The 24,376-nt window shown below is 43.9% G+C and overlaps 4 protein-coding genes across 9 annotated transcripts in view; 3 read left to right on the top strand and 1 right to left on the bottom strand.

Moving 5' to 3' along the window:
- Window positions 1-602: 602 nt before the first annotated feature.
- Window positions 603-8,657, bottom strand: slc2a6 (solute carrier family 2 member 6). The gene is given in 11 exon segments (XM_031570122.2): window positions 603-1,077; window positions 2,318-2,463; window positions 3,756-3,786; window positions 3,788-3,933; window positions 4,929-5,037; window positions 5,646-5,795; window positions 6,514-6,719; window positions 7,019-7,118; window positions 7,307-7,513; window positions 8,057-8,210; window positions 8,417-8,657. Coding segments are annotated over 11 exon segments (1,476 nt in total). The 5' UTR covers window positions 8,464-8,657; the 3' UTR covers window positions 603-897.
- Window positions 8,658-9,152: 495 nt separating this feature from the next.
- On the top strand, window positions 9,153-12,116 carry LOC105911128 (serine/threonine kinase-like domain-containing protein STKLD1). The gene is made up of 6 exons (XM_031569929.2): window positions 9,153-9,249; window positions 9,515-9,601; window positions 9,735-9,779; window positions 10,364-10,438; window positions 10,781-10,885; window positions 11,076-12,116. Exons 1-6 carry the CDS (start codon window positions 9,235-9,237, stop codon window positions 11,163-11,165), a joined length of 417 nt encoding a protein of 138 aa, XP_031425789.2. The 5' UTR covers window positions 9,153-9,234; the 3' UTR covers window positions 11,166-12,116.
- A 5,218-nt stretch (window positions 12,117-17,334) lies between these two features.
- Window positions 17,335-20,988, top strand: LOC116220988. The gene is made up of 7 exons (XM_031569928.2): window positions 17,335-17,498; window positions 17,843-17,971; window positions 18,136-18,264; window positions 18,540-18,668; window positions 19,059-19,199; window positions 20,094-20,173; window positions 20,722-20,988. The coding sequence occupies exons 1-7, from the start codon at window positions 17,405-17,407 to the stop codon at window positions 20,764-20,766; spliced, it is 747 nt and encodes a 248-aa protein (XP_031425788.1). The 5' UTR covers window positions 17,335-17,404; the 3' UTR covers window positions 20,767-20,988.
- A 529-nt stretch (window positions 20,989-21,517) lies between these two features.
- fnbp1a (formin binding protein 1a) overlaps window positions 21,518-24,376 on the top strand; it is a 29,601-nt gene continuing 26,742 nt past the window's right edge. For 3 of the 6 annotated variants that reach the window (XM_031570116.2, XM_031570119.2, XM_031570115.2), the window contains exons 1-2: window positions 21,518-21,993; window positions 23,769-23,884. In XM_031570116.2, coding sequence (XP_031425976.1) covers window positions 21,913-21,993; window positions 23,769-23,884 — 197 coding nt within the window. In that variant the 5' untranslated portion in view covers window positions 21,518-21,912. The remainder of the gene's footprint in view (window positions 21,994-23,768; window positions 23,885-24,376) is intronic. The other 3 variants (XM_031570117.2, XM_031570120.2, XM_031570121.2) reach the window with 3 other exon arrangements.

Here is a 24,376-nt window from a genome sequence, read left to right as displayed (position 1 = left end):
CCACCCACGTAATAAAGCTGTGTGTTACCGTGAACAACATGAGCGGACGTAATCATCCTTCTCTAATTTGTCGGTTTACATAACTTACCACAAAATGTCTATAATGTGTGTGTTTGCTTCAGATATTTACCATTTACATGAAAATATATCACATTTTTTAGTTTGGTTTTAATTTTGAAGTGCCTCCCTCACAAAGACATCACAAAGGAAGGCTAATGCAAAATAAGAGGCATGAGGAAAGTCGGGTTTTCCGTGAACTGGCGTGGACTGCCTGTGTGTCACTGAACAAAAGCACAACCTCCCCTAGTGCTGTGCAGTGAGGGAGAGGGCGGATGAGAGAGGCAGACTGAATGGAACAGTCACCGCTGGGGATCACAGGGCTTTTTTGCTTGATTGCGTAACAACGGGAACAGGACTGTGAGTAAAAGCAAAAGTGAAAGGCCATTATCAGTTCCTGTCATCTGCTTTACTACCAGTGCCCTTTAGAGTTCATTCTGGACTCACAACTCATGCTATTACATGCACACACACACAACGATAAGCTTTCATTCTGGACACACGACTCATGATATTATATGCACACACACACACACACACAACGATAAGCTTTCAGCAGGTTTAATCTTCAAATCAAGTACAAAAAAAATGACATTACACTATCACTGGCACATCATTGGTCAGTTTACCCAGTTTGTCAGTTTATACATTTCTGTATGTCTGCGATGTCTCCCATGCAAATACCCATGAGAAGTCCGTGAAAACTCAGTCAGACAAGCTGCATCATTTGTAAACATGACATGAAAACAAGAAATACAATTATACTATACTATATTATATTATAGTATATACTGTATATATATATATATATATAAATGATATTATACTATAGAGTTAGCCCTAATCATGAGGCGCAGTAGTTGTGTCAGTGATGGTGAAGGAGCGCCCCGTTTTGAAGTAGTTCTCGATCTCCTCCAGCGAACGGCCTTTGGTCTCAGGGACACACACACCGGTGAAAATGATGTTCACCACACACACCACACTGAAGAACAGGAAGGGAACGTACAGCCCGAACGCCACCTGTGGAAAAGCAAACAAACATGTCCTCTCTGTGCCAGTGCTTGTGTGAGTGTGAGTGATGAGTGCTTGTGTGAGTGTGAGTGATGAGTGTGATGTGATGTTTACATGATGAGCAATGCATCTAGGTCAGGGGTTCTCAATTCACCTCTTGGATCCTGCCTGCACTGAAAATATTTATATCCTATATACATATATATATATATATTTCTCTTTATATATACAAGGTGTGGCTATTAAATAATGAAACTAATGCTGTACATCAGTTGTAATGAAGAAAACTCATTATACTAAGATTAATAAACTGGAACTTTTACAATATCAAAAGAACATGCATGATGCACTGAAGCAATATGACGCTTCTGTTGGGTGGGATTGGTGCAGGATATCCTCAAGGCTGTGATTGGGCCGTAGTCACGAGCCGCAGCCAATCACAGCCATGAGGATGTCTTTACCAACATCACAAACACCAGTGTCACAGTTCTACCACCGACTAATTGAGTTGGATGAGTTGGAGTTCTTTTGTGTTTACTTCAGTTTTGTACTGCACTGCCCACCCGCAGGAACAGACTGAGGCCATTTAGGCCATGGCCCCCGAGTCCAGCCGACGAGATGTTCAGATTGTTTTTGAGGCTTTTCCCCAGACACTGGGGGTTTTACCCCACCATGGAAATGCGCCAATGAAATCCCTCTTGTCCAATCAGAAATGAATAAATCCTTCGATCGGATCATTAATGATGGCAGAAACGAATGAAAACAACAATGAGCACTGATGTGAACTGGTTCTGATTCTGGCTCTGCCACTGATCAGGGTTCCACCGGTTTTGGTTCAAATCTGGGCCAGAAGGTGGATCGGGAATCACTGATCCAGATCACCAGCCGTAGACGTCCCGTAGTTTTGAAACTCTAGTCTGCGCGGTGGAGTGAAACGGACTGAGACAGCAGCCCCATACCGGAACACAACTTGGGTATTGGCGTCTGTCTCATCGTTTTTGTGACAATGATAATAAAGTACTTTGAACTTGAACTTGAACTTGAACAGATCCGCCACTAATGTGCATTGAATATGGCCCCGAACTGGCCCAGATTTGGACCAGATCTTACTTGAATCCGACCCTGACACCACACCAGCACCAGAGCTGTTCCAGACCTGGCTGCTTACTGGGAGTTACAATGTAATCATTCCAGTGAATGATAACATACAATAAGAATGAAACAGCAGGAAGTGATGTAAGGTACTCACCACCACGTGCATGAAGAACTGTGTGAGTACGAAGGCGGTGAGCCAGCTGACCCCCACACACACCCCCGACGCTATCCCACGGGCCCCCAGAGGCAGCACCTCTGACATCAGCAGCCACGTGATTGGTCCCCATCCCATGGCGTACCCTGAGCCCAGACAAAAGAGTCAGAGGACTTACTGCTGGAGTTGGTGAGGGAGAGGTTAAGTCCATGAAGACATAACTAGGGTAAGAGTTTCTGGTTGGATTGGTGTTGACTCTAATTCCCCTTGCATCACTGTTTACTGAATACTTGAATACTTGAATACTTGAATACTTGTACTTGGCTGACACACTTTCAGGGGATGCAATTATTTATCAAATGACAGGGTGGCTTTGAAATGCTTCCAAGTTTTCTGACCTCGTTACACTTCACAACAAATCCCATTGCACTTGCAGGCCATTACTGTCACGCTCACGCTGAGTGGAATTGAATCCCAAGTGGATGCAGACAACAGAGTCCCATTTGGCTGTGATAAGTGGTCAGTCCCTAGATCACATCATCACTTTGCCTCTGTGTGAGTAGAATGCAAATAACAGCTAACGCCCTGGCCCTCATCGTCAGCTGATCGGTGCCATATTTGTTTCTGGAGGCTTATGGGAAGCTAAGAATAGCATTAAGACCTTAAAATATAAATTACATTTTTTTTTTTACTCAGAAGTCCTTTCTACATTGCCTGTTCAACATGGGATTATTTCCGATGTGTGTGCTATACATTAAACGTCATGCCTCTGTGCTACCTGGACGCCGGCAGCTATAGATGAAGAGAACCACAGAAGTGAAAGAAGCAGTAGAGATTTAGAAACCAGACAGTTGACTGTGTGGTCATTGGTCAGTGGTCAGTGGGCAGTCTGTCTGTCTGTCAGATTCCATTCTCTATCTACATACAGTGTGTGACCCAACTGGCAGCTTACCCTGGAAAACACCTAACTGTATTTATTCAGCAGTCAGCTGCTTCAGAGACTTTTGAGTGTTGCAACACAATGTAACAGTGACTGCGCTGCAAAGGGCCGAACCCAAACTAACCAGCCTGAGTTTATAAACCACTCTGCTGAGGTCAGTGGTGCAGACTCCCCCCAGGGCCGCATTGCATCGTGTTTTAATGAAATGATAAAATGGAGAGGCAGCGTATCCAGGGCCTGGCTCTGCCCATGGATGAGTAGACCAGTGTTTGTCAAGGGCCAGCTGTTATGGAGACTCGTGTTGAGGAGAGTTTGGAACTAATTGTGCTGCGCGGAATACAAAGCCTATGGTGGTAGAGAGAATAAATGTTTCTAAATGTTCAGTACTATCCCCAGGCCAGGCCACTTCAGCAGTCAATACTAAGTCTGAACCAAAGAGCAAAGACTCTTCTCCCATCTGGCACGGATCTGCACCGGTAGTGTTTTCCAGAGACTCACCGAATATGATGACCATGGTGCTGATCAGAGGGAATGAGTGTGATGGGGTCAAAGGTCGGGGTCGTCTGAGAGGGACCCTCAACCCAGCGTAGCAGGGGGGTGCTGCTGTTGCTGTGGTGACTGGGCGGCGTGTAGGTGTACATGGTCATGGTCAGCATGGACAGGAACATGAGGAACCCTGGGAATCAGAGGCAGAAGAACAGAACATGAGGAACCCTGGGAATCAGAGGCAGAAGAACATGAGGAACCCTGGGAATCAGAGGCAGAAGGACAGAACATGAGGAACCCTGGGAATCAGAGGCAGAAGAACAGAACATGAGGAACCCTGGGAATCAGAGGCAGAAGGACAGAACATGAGGAACCCTGGGAAATCAGAGGCAGAAGGACAGAACATGAGGAACCCTGGGAATCAGAGGCAGAAGGACAGAACATGAGGAACCCTGGGAATCAGAGGCAGAAGGACAGAACATGAGGAACCCTGGGAATCAGAGGCAGAAGAACAGAACATGAGGAACCCTGGGAATCAGAGGCAGAAGGACAGAGCATGAGGACCCTGGGATCAGAGGCAGAAAGAACAGAACATGAGGAACCCTGGGAATCAGAGGCAGAAGAACAGAACATGAGGAACCCTGGGAATCAGAGGCAGAAGAACAGAACATGAGGAACCCTGGGAATCAGAGGCAGAAGGACAGAACATGAGGAACCCTGGGAATCAGAGGCAGAAGGACAAGGGTTGCTGTAAAACACTGGTTGAGCTACGGCTTATAAGGGGTTCGAGGTCGGTATAATCTCATACATAATAATAATAATAATAATAATAATAATGTAATGGGGTTGGTATAATGTTTCTCGTACATAAGTTAACAATAAGACCCATGAAAGTAGAGGATTTGGTTCGATTTGAATAGGCTAGATCCCAACAGAACTATTTGACTGGGATTAATATGTCTCCTTCTGGTTACTGGAAATGGGCCAACATCGTCATTATCTTTCAGCTTGATACGACCTGGCCTCCGTAAAAAAAATAAAATCAGTGGACTGGAGTGCCTTTCTGCATAACTCAGACCTGGAGAAAGATGGGATCTACATAGAAACCTTGGCTGGGTTGGCATGAAGGGACACACCTAACATTCAATAATATCAGGAGTGATTGACAGAGGAGATGAGGCACACCTGAAGTGAAGAGGAGGGCCTTCCTGCCAGCCTTGTCCATCAGACTGGCTGCAATCATCACGGACAGCAGACGCACCGCTCCAACCAGAGCAGCATCATATTGAGGCTCCTGAGCAACATCATAGGGGGGATGGAAGGATGGTGAAAGGATTACGAAATGATTATATTACACACAGATGATTTTCAGATATATTGAACATATATTGAACACAGTAATAATAATATTCATCAGTATAAAGTATCATATTATCTAATAATGTTCTCCTGTGTTCTTTTTTTCAAACCAACTCTTGGTATGGGAATGCTTCAGCAATATTTTTTGTCATGCCAATAAAGCCAATTTGAATTCGAGAAAGAGAGAGAGAGAGAGAGAGAGAGAGAGAGAGAGAGACAAAGAAAGACAGAAGTAAATGGATAGATACGATGACCACAGCTTGAGCCAAGGCTGGTACGCTGAGAGACAGAGAGAGAGAGAGAGAGAGAGAGAGAGAGAGAGAGTGAGAGAGTGAGAGAGAGAGAGAGAGAGAGAGAGAGAGAGAGAGAGAAAGACAGAAGTAAATGGATAGATATGATGTCCACAGCGTGAGCCAAGGCTGGTACGCTGAGAGACAGAGAGAGAGTGAGAGAGAGAGAGAGAGAGAGAGAGACAATGAAAGACAGAAGTAAATGGATAGATAAGATGTCCACAGCGTGAGCCGAGGCTGGTATGCTGCCCACCAGTGTGATCTGTGTCAAGTGGAAGATGGGCTCCAGGTAGACCAGGATGGGGGTGATTCCAGTCATCTGCTGCAGGAAGCGCATCCCCACAGAGATCAGGATGGGCTTGTAGTAGAAGGGCTGACGCAACTCTTCCCAGCCTATACGACCCTGTTAGGGAGCACGCACACACAGGAGAGATATACATCATATACATGTATATGTACATCTCTTTCTCTCTCTCTCTCTCTCTCTCTCTCTCTCTCTCTTTCTCATCCCTACTCTCTGTCTCCCTTGCTCTTTTTCTCAGACACACACACACACACACACACACACACACACACACACTCATGGAGACATGCAAACACATACACAAACGTGTGCACACTTGTGCAGACGTGCAGATATAGTATCACAAGAAAGACATGAAGCACAGCCGGGCATTTTGTGTGCGAGCAGTTGAAAAGAATCTAGCATCTTTAATAGGACCTGATCTATTCTGAGCCGGATTCTCTCAGATCCAGAGGCAGGTGCTATCATGGAGAGGAGCCTACAGAATGTGTGAAATATGGCACGGTGTGTGTGTGTGTGTGTGTGTGAAAGCGTCTGCAATGTGAGAGACAGCCTGCAGGGGGTGCGAAAGAAAAGACGCTGTGTGTGTCTGTGTGTGTGTGTGAAAGGCAGCAGAGTGCACCCTGGGAGTGTTAAAGGTCCCAGGCAGTGTGTTTAGTACCTGGGTGTTGACGCTGTGTGTGTCTGTGTGTGTGTGAAAGGCAGCAGAGTGCACCCTGGGAGTGTTAAAGGTCCCAGGCAGTGTGTTTAGTACCTGGGTGTTGACGCTGTGTGTGTCTGTGTGTGTGTGAAAGGTCCCAGGCAGTGTGTTTAGTACCTGGGTGTTGACACTGTGCTGGATGCGTAGGAACTCCTCGGTGTACTCCGGTCCTCTGAACCACTCCAGCGCTCGACGCGACTCCTCGTGGCGGCCGCGCGTGATCAGGAACCGCGGCGAGTCCGGCATGAAGCAAAGCAGAAGCACCATCACCATCACCGGCACCTCCCCGACAACCGCCAGCCAGCGCCAATGCAACACCAAACCTTCACCACAACAAGAAAACTCATTTGACTCCTGAGATCACCGTTTCACACAAATGAATCAAATCAGCCTGCAGCTCTGAGGCACATTGCAAACATAGATATCACAGCAGATAGCTTTGCCATTGGGACACATTGTTAACTCTAACTAATGAAAATAGAATAGAAATGACAGATCCTTACCATTATTTTTTTTTTTTTATTACTATTACTACTACTATTTCTATTACTCTTACTAGAATTAATAGATGTTAATAGATTTAAACTTTTAGCAGGCTGTAGAGAGAGCTGCAGGATGTTACCTAGACCATAAAGTGCCAATGCTCCAAACACTGCTGTCATCTGGGGACAGGATCCCAATTTGCCTCTCACTTTGGGGTGTGAGATCTCTGAGACGTACACCTGACACACACACACACACACACACACACACACACACACACACACACACACACACACACACACACACACACACAAACACAAACACAAATGCACACCAAATCAGTACAACAGCAACCCCCCCGTAAAAACAGTGATGGCAGTGAATGGGCTGTGTAGTCACCAGAGGTCATCATCACCAGCTGACCTACAGGTATTGAAGCGGCGGTCATGCCCGACGCGATGCCCGTCAGGAACCTGCCCAGGTAGAGCATCCACACGGCCTGTGCCGCCGCCAGCACCAAGTAACCCACGGAGGATGGCACGGCCGACAGGATGATGCTGGGCTTGCGCCCGACCCTGTCGTTAAGCAGCATGGCACTCAGACCCCCGGCCGCCGCCCCCAGGGAGAAGATGGACTGCAGAAGGTTGTGAAAGGAGAAGATTTAGCGAAAGCCTCTAAGTGAGTTTCCAGTTCAGCTTCACTTCACATTTCACTTTCACTTCTTCATCAAGATTCATTGATAATAAACAAAGATATCACTGGGTCTTAAGGAAACAACATACAAATAGAACAATACACAGGATACCAAGCAGAAAAAGCTGGTGTTTCCAGTTCAACATCATTTTAAATGTGTCATTGTTTTTCTTGTTTTCAGTTCACACCTTTATATTTTTATTGTCCTTCCATCCCATGTGTGAGCACTGTAACTATCGAAGGCTCAATGCAAATACAGTTGGTTTGACTTTGACATTCCGCGCCAGTGGTGATGAGCAGAGTCTCGCGGAGAACACATTTTAACAACAACACATTTAGATTTGGTACCTACAGACTGTGACATTCTAACGGCAACAAATGTTTTGGAGAAGAGGGGGTCTTGTTCCAAATGCACTGAATAGCATACCATAAATGGGAGAGATGAAAGAAAACACCAGAGAGAGAAACCTAGAGCGCCGCTCACCCCAAACCATGAGATCTGGTGGGTGTCCAGCTTCAGCCGGGGGTCGTCGCCCCTCTGCAGCTGGGGGATGACAGAGGAGGGGTAGACCAGAGCGAACCCAAAGCTTAGGTTCCCCAGGACTGCAGAGAAGGCAGCCAGGTAGAGTCTCGCATTACTGAGCAAACAAAGACAGTGGTGTTTGATAGGAAGGGGAAGCTGTATTATTCGAGACAACCTGTGAGGACCTGAAATATACACAGGACATCCAAATGAAAGTAGATTGTCACACATTTTCTTTACTCACAGCAACACTTAAAGAAGACAAAACTGAAGAAATAACTTTATCTAAATGAGACTTTCAAGATTTTAAAAACAACTCACCTTCTCTTTAGGGTTTCCCTTGGAATGAGGGGTGTGTTCTCATCCATTTCCTTCACCAGCAATGTGACAGGAGGTGCTGCTTTCTCTAAACGGACATGAGTGTTGGAATATATAGCATGAGGAAGAATGAGTCCAACCCAGAGTGCCAGAGTGTGCGTGTCATGTGATGCGACGTGGGAAATTCACTCAATGACACCAAAAAGGGGAAGATGGCTCTCTGGAACTTCTCACACAGCGCAATCAGATCCCGGATGATAATATGTTGAAATAAGCAGAGCAGAGACTCAATTGTGTGATGATATGTGTAACAATAGTAATACTTCAACATATCATCATCCGAGATCTGATTGCACATTAATAATAATAATGATAATAATAATAATAAAAACGAACTTTATACATCTCTATTTATGCCATGGACACAAAGTGATTTAGTAATAATAAGAATAACAATACATAAAATGTATATAGCGCTTTCAAAGTTCTCAAAAAAACACTTGTAGTAGGCTACAGTCAGTGAGCAACACAATAACAGTATGGTATTCAGTTTAGAGCCTTTTCTTCATCTCATCTATTATGGCTGATAATGCATGAAAAAAGACAAACTGGAAGCTTTATGGCTAGTCACGTCACCCAGTGACTGCGTCTACATAAAATCAGGCAACAGCGTTCCTGCGAGTGTGGATGAAAAGCGCATGCGCAGTTTGTCACGCCGCCACGCGCTCTGGTTTCCAAGGACTATTCGAAACACAACACTCATCCTCAGCGGAGCGCTTTGATTCTGCAAAGTGTAGCCTAGTCCATGAGAGAAGTGAAATATGGAGAATTACGTGGTAATAGCAATCAGAACATACTATGCAGTGACATTATGATTTGTTGATGTGATGTGACAAATGCAGTTATGAGCAAAGTTATTGTTATGAAATGTATACAAGGGAACTGTTATCGCTTCCAGCAAGGTTAATATTAATGAGATGTTTCATTTGAGCGTTGACTAGGAGGCTAAATTAGGTGCACGCTTAGGCCTAGGTATCATAACAAGAATCAAAGCTCAGAACTGGTCTTTGTTACACTTACAAAGTTGTACCCTCCTCTCAGATTTTAGACGCCATGTGCCCCGGTTCTTTTGGAACAACATTACTTGTTAGCGACAGAAAAACCGGTTTGGAACTCACATTAAAGAAGGTAGGCCATAGCGAATTAGTGAAGGGTAGCTAGTGGGTAGTGAAATCACTGGGTGTCCATAGAAATCCGTTATAGCCCAACCTATAGTATAATAGAAATTCTAATCACATTTCCATTTCCACGTTTTATCCAGACTGAATGTTTAGATGAAGGTAGAGCCAACGAAGCTCTTCAGGAGGTAGGATATGTTACCGTGCTAATAGAAACAGTTAACTTATATTTTTCTACTTGTATAAGTTATATTTTGTTACTTACTAATACTTTCTGGTCTTTTTAAGTAGTGTGGGAATATATTTGTATTTGATGAACATGGATTAACTCATTAGTATGAAAAGTCTCACTCAAAATGACTTAGAGGGAGATAGCCAGGGTGGAGACAAGATTAATTGACTTTGTCATGAGGATCCCAGGAAATGGGGGTGGTGCCAAACACACACACACACACACACAGAGAGATGAAGAGAGAGAGAGAGAAAGAGAAAGAAGTTAGGAGTAAAAGTTAGAGAATGGGGTCAATTCTAATTGGCTTTGGAGAAGAGCCAAACACAAGAGAGTGGGAGGACCTACATTTCTTTAAAAAGACTGACCAGTGGAGATCATTCATGGAGCATCTTCTTATTGTGACTTATTGACTGCAATAAAACTTCAGATTTCTACATTCAGTCTCCGGTCTTCTGATTGCAAAGGTACTAGGAAGTTGCTTTTTCTACGCAACAGTAGCTTAGGCTAGACTGACTGAGCTTGTTGCTTGTTTGTATGAAGGCACTACCTCTTCTGGGGATCAGCCACCCGAACATTGTCCGCTGCAAAGAGATGTTCATATCCTGGGATAAAGAGGTGAATCTCTTTTTTTTTCAGTTAAAAAACGTTTTTTTATAATTAATACAAAATTGTGTGGTGTGAAATATCAAAGCATTATCACATACACTCAGTACTGAACACAAACATATGCATATACAATTTTGCATTTTTGTAGCATTTTATAATTTGAAGGTCAAATGAACACTATGACAGGCCATGTACCGTGATATCACCTTCGTGCATAGCTTGTGCTACGTTATTAATATTATTTATAATATAATATTAATGTCATCATTATTATTGTTGTTATTATCATTATTATTATTATTAATAATAATAATAATAATAATGATAATAATGTTTCTGTTTTCCTCTTAGATATCTTCAGTTATCCTCATCATGGTGATGGATTGCCCATACACAGACAGTCTCTCAACCATCATCAGTCACCAGCGGGATGAGAAGAAGAGATTTGGGAAAAAGGTAACATGCCCTTGTTTTCCCACCTCCCTTCTCAGCTGAAGGAAAAGTCCTTTGAAGGTCAGCAATGTCGCATGTTCTAAACATGCGTGTGGGGTCTCTGTAGGTCCCTTAGAAACCTGCGAGTAGAGTAGAAAACCTACTCTCCTGTGTTACTAAAAAGGGTTTTCCTTCCTGCTCTTTGTTTATCTAGGTCATTGAAACATTCCTGGGACAAATGACCGATGCGCTGGCCTACCTTCACACACAGAACATCATCCACAGGTTTCTAGTGAGATTTTAACCCGTTTAACTTAAGTGAGAATGGAAGAATTTATATTCGACTGTGTAAAATGTCACTCTGCCAGAAACCTGAAGCCATCCAACATCCTGGTCAAGGGATTTAACTTCCGCATCTGTGATTTTGGGACGTCCGCCTTCACTGGTGACAGGATGAAGCTGAAGGTGAAGACCAAAGAAGGTAGACTGAACAACCAGACACACACACACAACCAGACACACACACACACAACCAGACACACCAACACAACCAGACACACACACACAACCAGACAAACACAACCAGACACACAAACACAACCAGACACACTAACACAACCAAAATACGGGGGGGGGTGATCATCTCGCAAATGAAAATGGGCGGGGGCGGGGTGAAGTGGGCCGCCCAATTTATGACATGGATATGCACAAAATACGTCAGCATAAGCCTTGCAAAGTTGAAGATGATCTTAAACAGTAAATGGCGTGTGCCATTCTCAACCCATAAAATGTAGATTTTTATAAAAATGGGAATTTTGTCAATATTAAAACCAGCATTGGTGTTTCATCATAGTTCAGTCATATCATTTAATTTACAGCTAAAAAAAAAAAACACACTTTAGGGCTGAGCTCCATTTTAAACACTCTCAGGCAGCTACTCAAAGCCCAAACTAGACATGCCGAGCCATACATACAAGAGAAACGCATGCACTCGCTGTCACGTTCACTGACACAACCAGAGGCCCTAATTCATACGGACCTACCATACAGAATAGGTCAGTCAGCTCTCACACCACAGGCAGTTAAGATTAGGGTTGCAAAATCCTGGGAATATTCAAAGTTGGAAACTTTCCATGGGAATTAACGGGATCTACGGGAATTACCAGGAATATATGGGAATTAACGGGAAATTTGGGGGTTATTTATACTAACTGTATTTACCTTGTCATATGGCAGACAATGGGCCTCATTCTCGAAGATTTTCTTAAGTGTCTTCTTAAATATTTTCCTATGAACTTCGAAAGACCAACCTAAGATAATAACTCTACTGGATTCATGAACGCCTGGAAATGTTTTCTTAAACCGCCAAAGTGTTCTTAGCTGTGCACTGATTGTTAAATTGAACGCATGTTCTCGTACACCTGAATTTGCATATATAAACACGCCAGTGTGCAGAATCCACAGGCAACGCGAAAGCAACTTGGAACTGAAATCATGTAAAAGCGGAAAGCGAACACCGGTCTGTTATGCCGTGTAGTGCATTTTAAAATACTACTCTCACACGGCCAGCGTGGGTTTTGCTCGAACTTTACTGGAGCGACTTTCAACATGTAACCATCACGTCTACAGCCTGTATGCCTAGTGCATTCTGGGTAATGCAGTTAACTTATTCTGCACATAACACACGGTCCAGTAAACACAGACCTAACTTCACCGGTGCAGAGGTGGAGGTACCGTTGCAGAATATAGATGTGTCCATTCTATTCCACTATGGCTATATCCACGCGATTAAGTTTAGTCCTTATTTATTTATCCACTGCCATTTGCAGTGTTTGTGTAGTGCTTTTATTTATTTTAGGACATCACGATGCATCGTAGAATCATGACTATAAATGTGAAACGTAATTGATTATGATACAAATATTCTCGTATTTATACTTATTCTAATTATTTAAATCTGAGGATGTCTGTAGAATGGATGTGAACGCAATCACCAACGATTTCTCACAAATTCAGCCCTATAGAACATGGGCGCACTCATTTTCGACTGCTATTTAGCGTTATAGGGTTACTTTTGCAATTCTTTTTTTTCCCCCAAATTTCCAAAATTCCCGAGCTTAACTTCCCATGGAAAGTTTCCGGAAATTTACCGGAAACTTTCAGCCTATTTGCAACCCTAGTTAGGATCCAGCTGCACCACTGAAGGGGCCACCTCCTAACACAGAGCCAGTGTTTAAGCACTGAGTGTATAGTCAAAATGGAGACAGTAAAGTGTTACATTTAAGAGTGTGAAAGTCATGTGCGAGAGTGTGAGAGATGTGTAAGCAGATCGCTGAGTCTCACTTGTACTTCTCCCTCCTCACACACACACACACACACACACACACAAACACACACTCATACTTTACTGCAGGTGACCATTGCTGGATGTCCCCTGAGAGTGTGAGCCAGCAGCGGTGGACGGACAAGTCAGACATCTGGTCCTTGGGCTGCGTGCTGCTGGACATGCTCACCTGCCACGTATACAACGTACATGGAGCTCTCTTTGTCTTTCCATCTCTGTCTGTCCATTTGTACAGTATGTATGCTCACAGTGTGTTCTTGCAATAGATGTTGGTTGGTCACTTCCGTCCCCTCTCGCGACCCTCTGACCCCCTCTTTCACTAACTTTCACTTTCTGTGTCAGCCTGAGGCGGTGTTCCCATTCAGACACTTGTTGTTGTCTCTTAAAACGTGAGGTGCATTGCTAATATTCCAAAATGTGAAAAAAAAGAAGAAAAAAAATGCCAGGGGGAAAATGGTTATGGGTTTGTTGCTGTGATACGTTATACTTGGCTAGATAGCTAGCTTCCTGGCATAGCATAGGCAGAGAGCTTAGAAACAACCCATTGTTGAAAAAAAACTGCTTGCTAGCTGACGGTCAAGCTTTTCCCTAGTTGCGTTACACAGAGAAACAATTGAAATCGAGCGCCTGGTGCTGAAAAGGCATCTAAATGTGAATGGCGCATAAATTAAGTCTCTTTCCCGCTATCTCCTTAAGTTCTCTCTCTTTCTCTTTATCTCTCTCTCTCTCTCTGTTTCTCTGACACAATCCATCATCTAGCTTCTACTCTCTCTCCTGTCCTTTACACTTCCTCATACTCACCTTGTCTCAGGTTTAATATATAATTTCCCCCCTCCCTCTCTATCTCTCCCTCCCTCTCTCTTTCTCCCTATCCCTTCCTTTCTCCCTTTCTCTCTCTCTCTCCCTCTCTCTCTTTCTGTCTCTCCCTCTCCCTCTCTCTCTCTCCAGTATGTGACCTTCCTGTCCCAGTTGTTGAGTATAAAGCATAATCTGAGTGCTCTGGACATCATCATGTCACCGAAGCTTCAGTCTGTGTTCCGCATGATGGTCCAGCAGAACCCTGAGTCCCGGGCCAATGTGTGGTAAGCATAGAACCCTGAGTACCGGGCCAATGTGTGGTAAGGATAGAACCCTGACTATCAGGCAAACGTGTGGTAAGCTTAGAATGGAGTACCGGACCATCGTACTGTAAGCTTGGAATCCAGAGTTGTGCTCAGCTGGCAGAGTGAGAGTGCTGAAATCTTCACGGCCCTGGGGTCAGTCAGTACCCAGTGAGCACACACATACTGATCAAATGATATAGAAATAAAATATAAAACATAGCAGGAAACCTGAGCAGAGGTGCTTAAATCACCATGCCTCCAGTAAGGATTATGGGAAGAGATACTGTTGCACAGAAAAGAGAATGAAAAGGGGAAGAGAAAATGATGACGCCATGAGAATGTCATATGCCATGGGAATAACGTTGTCTGGGCCAAGGGAGACAACAGTGAAAGACCCATCTGAATACCTGTAATCTAGCAGTTTTTAATGGCATTATGGCAGTGTTGTCTGCGTGAAGACAAAGCCCTCCTCTGTATGAAAAGGCTCTCACTCTGTATGAAAGTGTCTACTAAATTAGATAATCCAAATACAAAGTGGCTAGACTCTGTAGTCGGTGAAGGTGAATGTTTTTAATCCAAAGCCATCCCGTAACACAAAGAGCAGTCATAGTAAAGAACATTTTTAACAAATACATTCGGAATCTTAGAATGAAATGAAATGAGCTGGTCAGTCTTTGCTGGTATGAACATAAGTTGACCATCAGAGTATAAGCTGGTCTCTCCTCTGTCTCCTGGCGCAGGGACCTGATGAGAGATCCGCTGGTGCAGAGGTGTCTGGTGCTCTGCGGCTCCCCTAAGCACGTCATGAAAACACTTCCCTCTGGAGTCAGCGGACCCCCTTTCCACGAAGGCCTCCACAAAGTGCTAGGTAGTTAAACCCAGCACCTAGGCCAACCTAGGCCTCCACAAAGTGCTAGGTAGTTAAACCCAGCACCTAGGCCAACCTAGGCCTCCACAAAGTGCTAGGTAGTTAAACCCAGCTCTAGCTCCAGCTCAGAGGCAACAGGAGGAGCCCAATGAAGCTAAGCTATGCCTAAAGCTTTGCTCCAGGGAGAGGGTCATTTAGAGAGCACAGGATGCATGGTGTGCAAGATGTGTTAGGGACATTAGAGGGATCCTGAGAAGAGTAAGAGACCCTTACATTCGAGTAACTCCTCTACTGATTGGCTTTTGTCCAGCCAGGTACTCTGGGGGAGGTTCCAGGAAAGGCAGCCATAATACAATACAAACTCCTAACTCTATATCTGTTAGTCTGAGCCCAAATACAGTAATGCACACCCATATGGAAAAGGTCTGTAAATGAATATATGTTCATTTATATATATATAGCATATACCATAACAGTGTGTTAACACAGAATTATGGCCCTTTCATATACAGTAACAAAGAAAAATATATGTTTTTTCTATGACCTGCCTTCCACATTGAAGGGCATTACGCCATTTTAGTATGAAATGTATATGCGAGCTCTTTGCCACATATTTGTCATGTGTGACAAGTGTGATTCCTATATGTTTTTTACAGACCTTTTCAATATGGGCATGTATGCATGCTTGCGCAACTCACTGAGTGTGTATTGGCCTTTTCGATTCCAGACTATATGCAGACCTATAAGGATGTAGAGTCAGCTCAGCTGCAGATCCTGTCCTATCTGACTTCAGAGAAGAAACAAGGTAAGACTTCCAGGTTCTCAGATAACGCTGTAAACAGCAGGTCTCAGATCCTCTATTAACAATAATAGCTCATAGGAACCTGTGCTTTATCTACAGACAAACATTTTGTGTGTTTCCGAAAGAATGAAAGAATGCATTTTCTCCGCTCAGAAACCAGTGTCAGCTCTACCATGTTTTGTGCATCAGGAATGCAAATGTTTAGAGATCTGTTAAGGTGATGATACACAGGGGAACTTTAGTAGGCACTTTTTCTCGTTGTTATTGGGCTGCAGATTTGTATCTAGAGAACTTCAATCATCGGTGGGCAACTTGTTGAGATCATCCAATCAGAACACCAGGAACTGGTCATGTGATTAGCCAGCACCATTGCTCCTTAAGTGTCCTGACTTTAAGTAAGCCTGCTGGGTGTCTTCCTGTCTTCCTGGCTCCACAGTGATTGGTCAACAGGACGAGGTGGTGAGAGCCACCTGCACTACCATGAAGGCCCATAAGGACTCTACTGCCGTCCAGCTCAAAGCCTGCAAGGTCCTGCAGGTGTGTGTGGAAGCAGGTAAGATGAGTTATCCTCTCGTGTCGGTACACTACACTCATTAAAGGATAGAGAGAGACCTGCAGGTGTGTGTGGAAGCAGGTAAGATGAGTTATCCTCTCGTGTCGGTACACTACAATCATTAAAGGATAGAGAGAGACCTGCAGGTGTGTGTGGAAGCAGGTAAGATGAGTTATCCTCTCGTGTCGGTACACTACACTCATTAAAGGATAGAGAGAGACCTGCAGGTGTGTGTGGAAGCAGGTAAGATGAGTTATCCTCTCGTGTCGGTACACTACAATCATTAAAGGATAGAGAGAGACTAGTATATGAGGCTCGGGGCAATGCAGCTCTGGACAGTGTTCATTTGGTGAGTCTTAGAGGCACTACTAGTGCAGGAGATCTTGACCGAAGGACAGAGGACACCCAGAGGCTTGTCTTCCAAAAGTGCCAATGAATGCAAACTGAACTATCATTTCACCCTACATTGACATGCAGTCATGCTTTTCTGTAAAGCCACACACAGTGAGTGAGTGTACACTGTGCGTATGGCTATTTAACAAACAGTGAGTGAGTGTGCACTGTTAGTGTGAGCTCTGTGGTGTATGGCCATTTAACACACGGTGAGTGAGTGTACACTGTGCGTATGGCTATTTAACAAACAGTGAGTGAGTGTACACTGTGCGTATGGACATTTAACACACAGTGAGTAAGTGCACACTGCGTATGGCTATTTAACAAACAGTGAGTGAGTGTACACTGTGCTCATGGGCCTTTTCTGCTGTCTCTGATTAACCCCTCCTTGATGCTTGTCGTCTGTTCCCTGTTCTCCGCCTCACTGCCCCAGGTGAAAGGAGTGGAGTGCAGAAGCAGTGTGTGTATAAGAGAGGGGTCATGTCCTGTGTCCTGTCCGCAGTGGACCTACATGCTGGACGTCCTGAGCTGCTGACCGAAGCCTTCCTCCTCCTTTTCCGCGTCTCTGAAAACAGTAGGTTATCACTCTCTCTCTCTCTCTCTCACTCACTCTCTCTCTCTCTCTCTGTGAGATTGTTTGGAATGTTTCCCTGTATACCAATTTTGTGTAGTTGTTGGAATGTGAGATCAGCTTTTTTACAGTATGAAAATGGAAACACAGTGTTTGTGGATAGATAGCTGTAGTATTCTAGATCTACAATTCTACCTAACCTGAACAAACTGCTTGTCAGCAGTGACACAAAAAGTATTATTTTATCGTGTGCAATTCAGTGTCAATTCCTAATGGCCACAGTTGAAGACAGCTGCACAAGCTCATTGTGTTGATTGATTTGTTTGTTTGTTTGTTTGTTTCTTCAGCCCAAGCAGCGCAGTGGTTTCTGGAACTAAACGGGGTGGCCCAGGCAGGACGAACACTGAGGGCTTTCCCTGACCACCAGCTCATTGCCACACACGCCTGCAGGTGCATCTGGAGGACTTTAGAAGCGCGTGAGTGACTGGCATGCGAGGTGTCAATGTGAAAACTCACATCAGGGCCCTATTCGTCGTAGCTCGCTAAGAGGTTTAGCGAGCTAATTTTCAGGCTAAGATAAAAAAAATATTATTGTGCTGCTCTACCTGTAAACCTGGCCTGCTGTGACTTTGCCCTGCAGATGAGCCCCCAGCTGGTGTGTGTGTGTGGGGGATTGTGGAGGCTGTGTGCATGGTCGCAGATGCCCACCCCCAAGACGGAGCGCTGATGGGGGCCGTGTGCTCCGCCCTGCAGGCCCTCTCCCTCCGAGGTGAGAAGTCTGCCTCTGAGTTTTGGGGGTTCAGAGTTTGACCTTTGCTCCAGGAAGTGGGGGTTCGGAGTGAGGCACTCGCTGGATATTTTTTGTTCTTTTCTTAAAACCTGTTTTCCCATGGGGATTTCAGAGGACTAGTATTTACTCTTTAAACAATACAGATCTACATAGAATTTTTTTGTAAAGGTTTAATGGTTTGTGTTAGACTTGCGTGCAAAATAAGATGCTACCATTCACCGACTTGTTTCTGTTTGTGCTCCGTGTCATGCCAGCGACCTTTGAAGACGATGACGTTGAGGACGCTACCCTGGTGCTCTTGCGGGCTATAAAAGAGCACTCAGGCCAGTCCACTCTGGTGCAGCACGCCTTCCTGGCACTGGCCAATCTCACCCACATGTCCAGTGGGTACAAATGCAACGAGAGACACATTACCCTATATGCCTTTAGTACTGCATTTTGTATTCAGTACTGTTTGATCGGCTTATTCAGTAGGTGCAATATGAATAGAGGCACTTTCTGCTGGTTGTTTTTAGTGCTGCCTCGTGTTTTCAGTACTCTTTTGCCTGCAAACCTGCATGTCCAGTGGATACAACGTCAAGAGAGACACTTTTCCCTGTGGCTTAAGTCTTGTCTGGCAAATTGGACAGGTCACATCAAGGCTATATGTTTTCAGTACTGTTTGACACAGTGTAAAGGTTGTAAAGGTCATGTTAAAGGCTTTATGTGTTCAGTACTGTTTGACACAGTGTAAAGGTTGTAAAGGTCATGTTAAAGGCTTTGTGTTGTGACAGAGGTGGCATGTGTGCGTCTCCTGGTTGCCCCCGGTGGTGGAAGTGGCATTGTCTTGATGAGGGAGGTAAGGCGACAGTATCCCAAGGACCCCCAGCTCAGCCACAACATGGCCCGAGTTCTGGCAGCCATGGCTAAGTACGGTACGTACGGACAGGAAGGGCTTCCACAAACTCAAGACTAATAATATATATTATGATATGACAATAACCACAACAACAAAAACACTTTCTCATTTACCTGATGCTTCTATCCCAAACGACTTACAGTATAAACACGGTATACATCACCATCAGTATGTGTGATGGGAAATAACCCATGACTTTTATGTTGGTAACGCCACCAGTGAAGCTATGCACTGCAAAAATTGAAATCTTAGTAAGATGAAATAACTTAAATCAAGGTAATATATGCTTGTTTTTTGTCTGACAAGATATTTCTCCTTAGCAGGCATTTTTTATGTTAGAGCATTTCACTTGCTTCAAGCGTTTCAGTCCTTAATGATCTTTATAACCAGTTGTATTACTGGTTCTGAGCAAGTTAATGCTTGAAACAAGTTTGATCATTACATTTACATTTACATTTAGTCATTTAGCAGACGCTTTTGTCCAAAGCGACGTACAAAGGAAAGAACAGTCAAGCTATGAGCAATAGAGACCTAGTGTAACAATAAATACTACTTTACATAAGAAATAGAAAAACGAAATAGAAAAGAAAAAGAAGCGCAGGAATGTAACTGCAAGTTAAGCCCTAGTCGAAGTGCCAATCACCACTGACAAGTACAAAACTGCTTTTTCAAAGTCAGAATCAAGACAAATGTACTTGTTTATAGTCTGGCCACATTCGTTTTAAGATATATTTGGGTTCTTTTTTTTTTTATCTTGGTAAGTACAATTCTCCTGTTCTGTTGGCAGATCATTTTGCTTATTTTATGTAATATATCCCCCATTTTATTACTTTTGTTCTTGTTTTTAAAAGCTGAATTTTTGCAGTGTGATCAATAAATGAATCCATTACTGACTGACTCCTGTTTGTAGATGAGGTGTTGGGGGAGCTGATGTCTGTCCAAGTTCAGGAGGATCTGGAGCTGAGTGAAGCTGACTGTGCTTCAGACGAGGTGAGCTGGTCTCTGGGTTAGAGTGCTCTCTACGCTACGAGTCTGAAGCGCTAGTCTTTGAGATGAGTTTGGTGAAAGGATTACATAAGGCACACCTGTCCCTCTCTCCATCTTGTTTAGCTCTCATGAGCTGATGACAGATTCAATGAGCAGGTTTCAGAGGAGGTGAACCAGGTGGTGATCAGACAAGATGAACAGCTATCTGTGTTTCTATCTGCTCTCAAATGAAGCTAGTCAGTTGAGTGTTGTGTGGTGGTGAGCTGGTCCCTGGGCTGAACTTGTCTCAGATGAAACTAGTTGGGCTCCTGTGTGGTGAGCTTGACTGCTTAGATTAACAGGTCCCTGGTGAGCCAAACTGGTCTTTCAATCATGAAGTGACCCGCCGTGTTGCTGATAAGATATTGTACTCTGATCAGGCGAGCTGGTTGCATCTGATGACCCAAGCTGGTCTCTGATGACTTGACCTAAAAAAAGATGGTCTTTTTTTACCTGAAGGCAATTATCTATCACTATGGCGACAGCGTTAACATGTCCTCTTCACCCATCAGGAAAAGAAGATGCTGGTCCAGCAGACTCTGTCAAAGCTGAGGTAGATGGAGAACACTTCCTCGTCATGACATCATCGTGCTGTGGATGGATGACAGGAGAATACAGAGTTAAAAATAACAGATGGCACTTTGTGAATTTAGTACATTTTTTACTGTGTCTAAGGGGTATGAACTATTTGCACGTATTTTTCCCATAAACACTGTTTTCTTTATACATTGGTATGTTTTTATTAACTTGTTTGTACATTTTATCGCTGTTTCTTAAAATACAATACAATACAATATAATGCTAGTCCATGGTAAAACGTTTATGTGATAACTGAAGTTAGCGTAAGATGCGTCGAATTGTGCATTGACATGTAGGAACCACCAGGTGTCACTACTTTATTTGTTTTGGATAATTTTATATTAAGCGTACATTTGAATTACATTTAAAAGCAGATTATTTGTAGTAGTCTTCTGTTGCAATGGATCCCTTACTTGGCCAAGCACAGCCCCCTTACCCCTCAAGCTTTTTAAAATGTTGTCCACCTATTTGGGCTGCGTGTGTGTGTGTGTGTGTGTGTGTGTGTGTGTTTGAGGGGCTAAAGGTATCTGATTGCTCTCATATTACAATAGCGGTACGCCTTAAGCATAGGCCTGAGAGAGCACGTTTTCTACAGACGACTTCTTCAGGTCACGGTTTTATAATGTATTGACCAATACATTGTTTCAATTCGAGGTCAAGTATTATACCATGATATAGTATTTTATACAAATAAAAAGCCTGTATTGAATTTGCATCCTAAACAGCATTATGTGCGATTTTCACTATGCAGGAATACAACGTTTTATGTGATGGTGCATGAGATGGATTCTCCTGCTTAATCGTTCGCATCTGACTGATCAGTTCACGCCGGGCGAGCACATTACCCTCCCTCCTCCTCTGTCCCCCTCGTCTCTTCTCTTCTCTCCTCTCCGCTCCGCTTCTTCTGAGCGTGTGGCCGTGTTCTGTCACACACACACACAGAGAGTAGGCTGCCAGTGCGCTACCGGACTATTATTCTTTTTCACGACGGCTGGCGATGAATCCATTTGGCATCGGTACAATGCGGAGATAAATCTGAATTCAGACCGTGGCGAAGAACATCCATGACGGTGAAGCTGTGAGAAAATTCCGTTTGCAACATCAACCACGACAACCTTTGACGCATGGATTCAAATCGTGGATTACTGACGTTACGGAGGAATGGTCGTGAAACCATGAACTGCAGCTGGGGGACAGAGCTATGGGTATGTAATAAATAACGATGCATTCATCATTTCAGGAACAAAATAAGGACCCCTTTGAGATATTTATTGCTTGTATGTGCAGGTGTCGATGCTAATTCTAGATTAACGTTAGTCTCTGCAAATCTCTAACATTAGCTGACTAGCCAGTCTACGTTATTGCACACAGCAAACTAGCCAATACATTCCAGGTATATCTGATTTTATTTTATGACCATATGTCCCGCAGTGGCAGTTGCAGTCATTGTCTTTTGCAAAGGCATGTGTTTGAATATTCAGATACCAATTCAGTACGTAACTGGAGGACCTCATTGATCCAAATATTCAGCAGCCTGTGGCAGGTGGCTAGCTATACAGCCCAGTTAGCCGTAGCAAAGCCCCCAACACCCTACCTGCTAACAATCGTTGGCAAAGCCATCAGACAGACACGGCTAGCTAACAACATCCCTATTTGCGCCGCGGCGCGCAAACACCGACTTAAGGCAGGCTTGCTGTATTTTTAGCGGCATGAAGCGTATATTATGCCATCAATCTTTTTAGCTGTATCTTTTATAAGATAACTTTTTATTAGTAGAATGATTAAACATAAGCCATATGAAATCCCAAATTGGTGTATGAGCACGTTCTTTGACGCACGTGCTGGTTTCGTTGTTTATTTGGGTAATCTGGGATCTGACAGTCAGGCTGGTCAGATTGTTTACACCCAGAGCCACCTGTCAAACGAAGAATAAATCCAGCAAGATTTATCCCAGAAAAGTGGGTAGGGCAGATATGTCTACATAAGACCCTAAGTTGCTTTACTAAGTTGTTTTTAATCATCATATGAAAACAACTGACGTTATTCATATGTTATGCGCTAATTTGACCTCACGTCAAGAAAATATCCAGAAAGATACAAGATACAATACAAGATCTGTATTGATTGCATTGGCTATTGGATATGGGCATAGGGAGGCAAGGTAATTAGGTATCTGGGCCTAACTAGCCCGCTGCGTATCCTAACACCGGAATGAGCTCTCTGTTATGGTGCAGTAATTGACATTTGGTTTAAAGTTTATTTCAGGAACATATTGTAGTTAAATTTAAGTAGGCTTTATGATTATAATAATTTCACTGACCTACATACCTCACCTCCTTTCTTTGTTGCCCTGATGTCTGTAATATCAAACCCTCTTTGTTACTGGATTTAGACAAACTATGGTGGTCCCCTGATGAAACCGGTCTGGGAAATGTGTGAATTGGGGGCGGTAAATCCCCTTTACACACTGTTATTGGGGAACTGCTAATAGCGCTAGCCCACATTAGAACGTGAACTGTAACCTACACCACACTGAAGTTTTAGACTGGCATGTGGCAAGGCACATAAACATCTCTCGCTCTCTCTCGCTCTCTCGCTCTCTCTCTCTCAGACGCACGAAAGCATACACACACACACACACACACACACACACACACACACACATACATACACACTGGTGAGCTGATCCTATGTGGGAGGTTGTGTATGGTGTCATCTGTCTCACACATGGGCAGCTAGATGTGCTTGAAGTAGGGATAGGATGGGGATCGGAGGGCCAGTTTGGCTTCAGGGAAAACATTCCTGCTATGGAAGTCAATCCACAAGATTTCTGGTCCAAAATCTGTGCAGATTCAACGTCTAGCTGAGCTGCTTTTTTTTTTGTTATCTAGTAATTTTGTTCATTCTAGTTGAATAATGTAAATGGTTCTGTCTGTGTGAATGACTATAATCTCTCTGTGTCTTTGCTTTGCTTTAACAGGACCAGTTTGATAACCTGGAGAAGCACACCCAGTGGGGCATAGAGTTTGTGGAGAGGTACACCAAGTTTGTGAAGGAGCGCTCGGAGATTGAGCTCAACTATGCCAAACAGATCAGGTGAGGATGTTAAGACCAGCCAGCATCAGCTGGCTCATACTGTGTTACCGACACATGTTTGGATTGGAGATCGCATTTGGACATTTATTCACATTTAGTCATTCAGCAAATGCTGTTATCCAAACCAACTTGCTGTCAGGTATAGATGGAGATTGTTTTTCTCACTAAGGGCTCGCTGGGCATCGAACCCCACCTTAGTGTTGTTAGCACCATGGGCTACCTCCCTTGGCTTCACTGGAATACTGGATACTTGGACTAGAAGGGTGTGTTGTTTGGCTGTGGTGATGTTGGTACAGTAGAAATGAAAACATGCAAATTGTTGCAGTAGGAAGTGTTGACACTGGCAGTGTGGCATCGCTATGGTTACAGGGTTGCCACTACGGTGTTGACCCACATTTTAATATTCCATGATTGGCCGTGTTAACTCCGCCTCCGTGCTTTCTGCTTTCTGTAGTGCATGTGTGTGTCTTCTATTCCATTGGGTCAGTAGTG

This window comes from Clupea harengus, chromosome 7 (assembly GCF_900700415.2).
Source record: "Clupea harengus chromosome 7, Ch_v2.0.2, whole genome shotgun sequence".
Lineage (NCBI taxonomy): Eukaryota > Metazoa > Chordata > Actinopteri > Clupeiformes > Clupeidae > Clupea > Clupea harengus.
The sequence above is the reverse complement of the archived record's forward strand: the minus strand, read 5'-3'. Positions and strand labels throughout refer to the sequence as shown.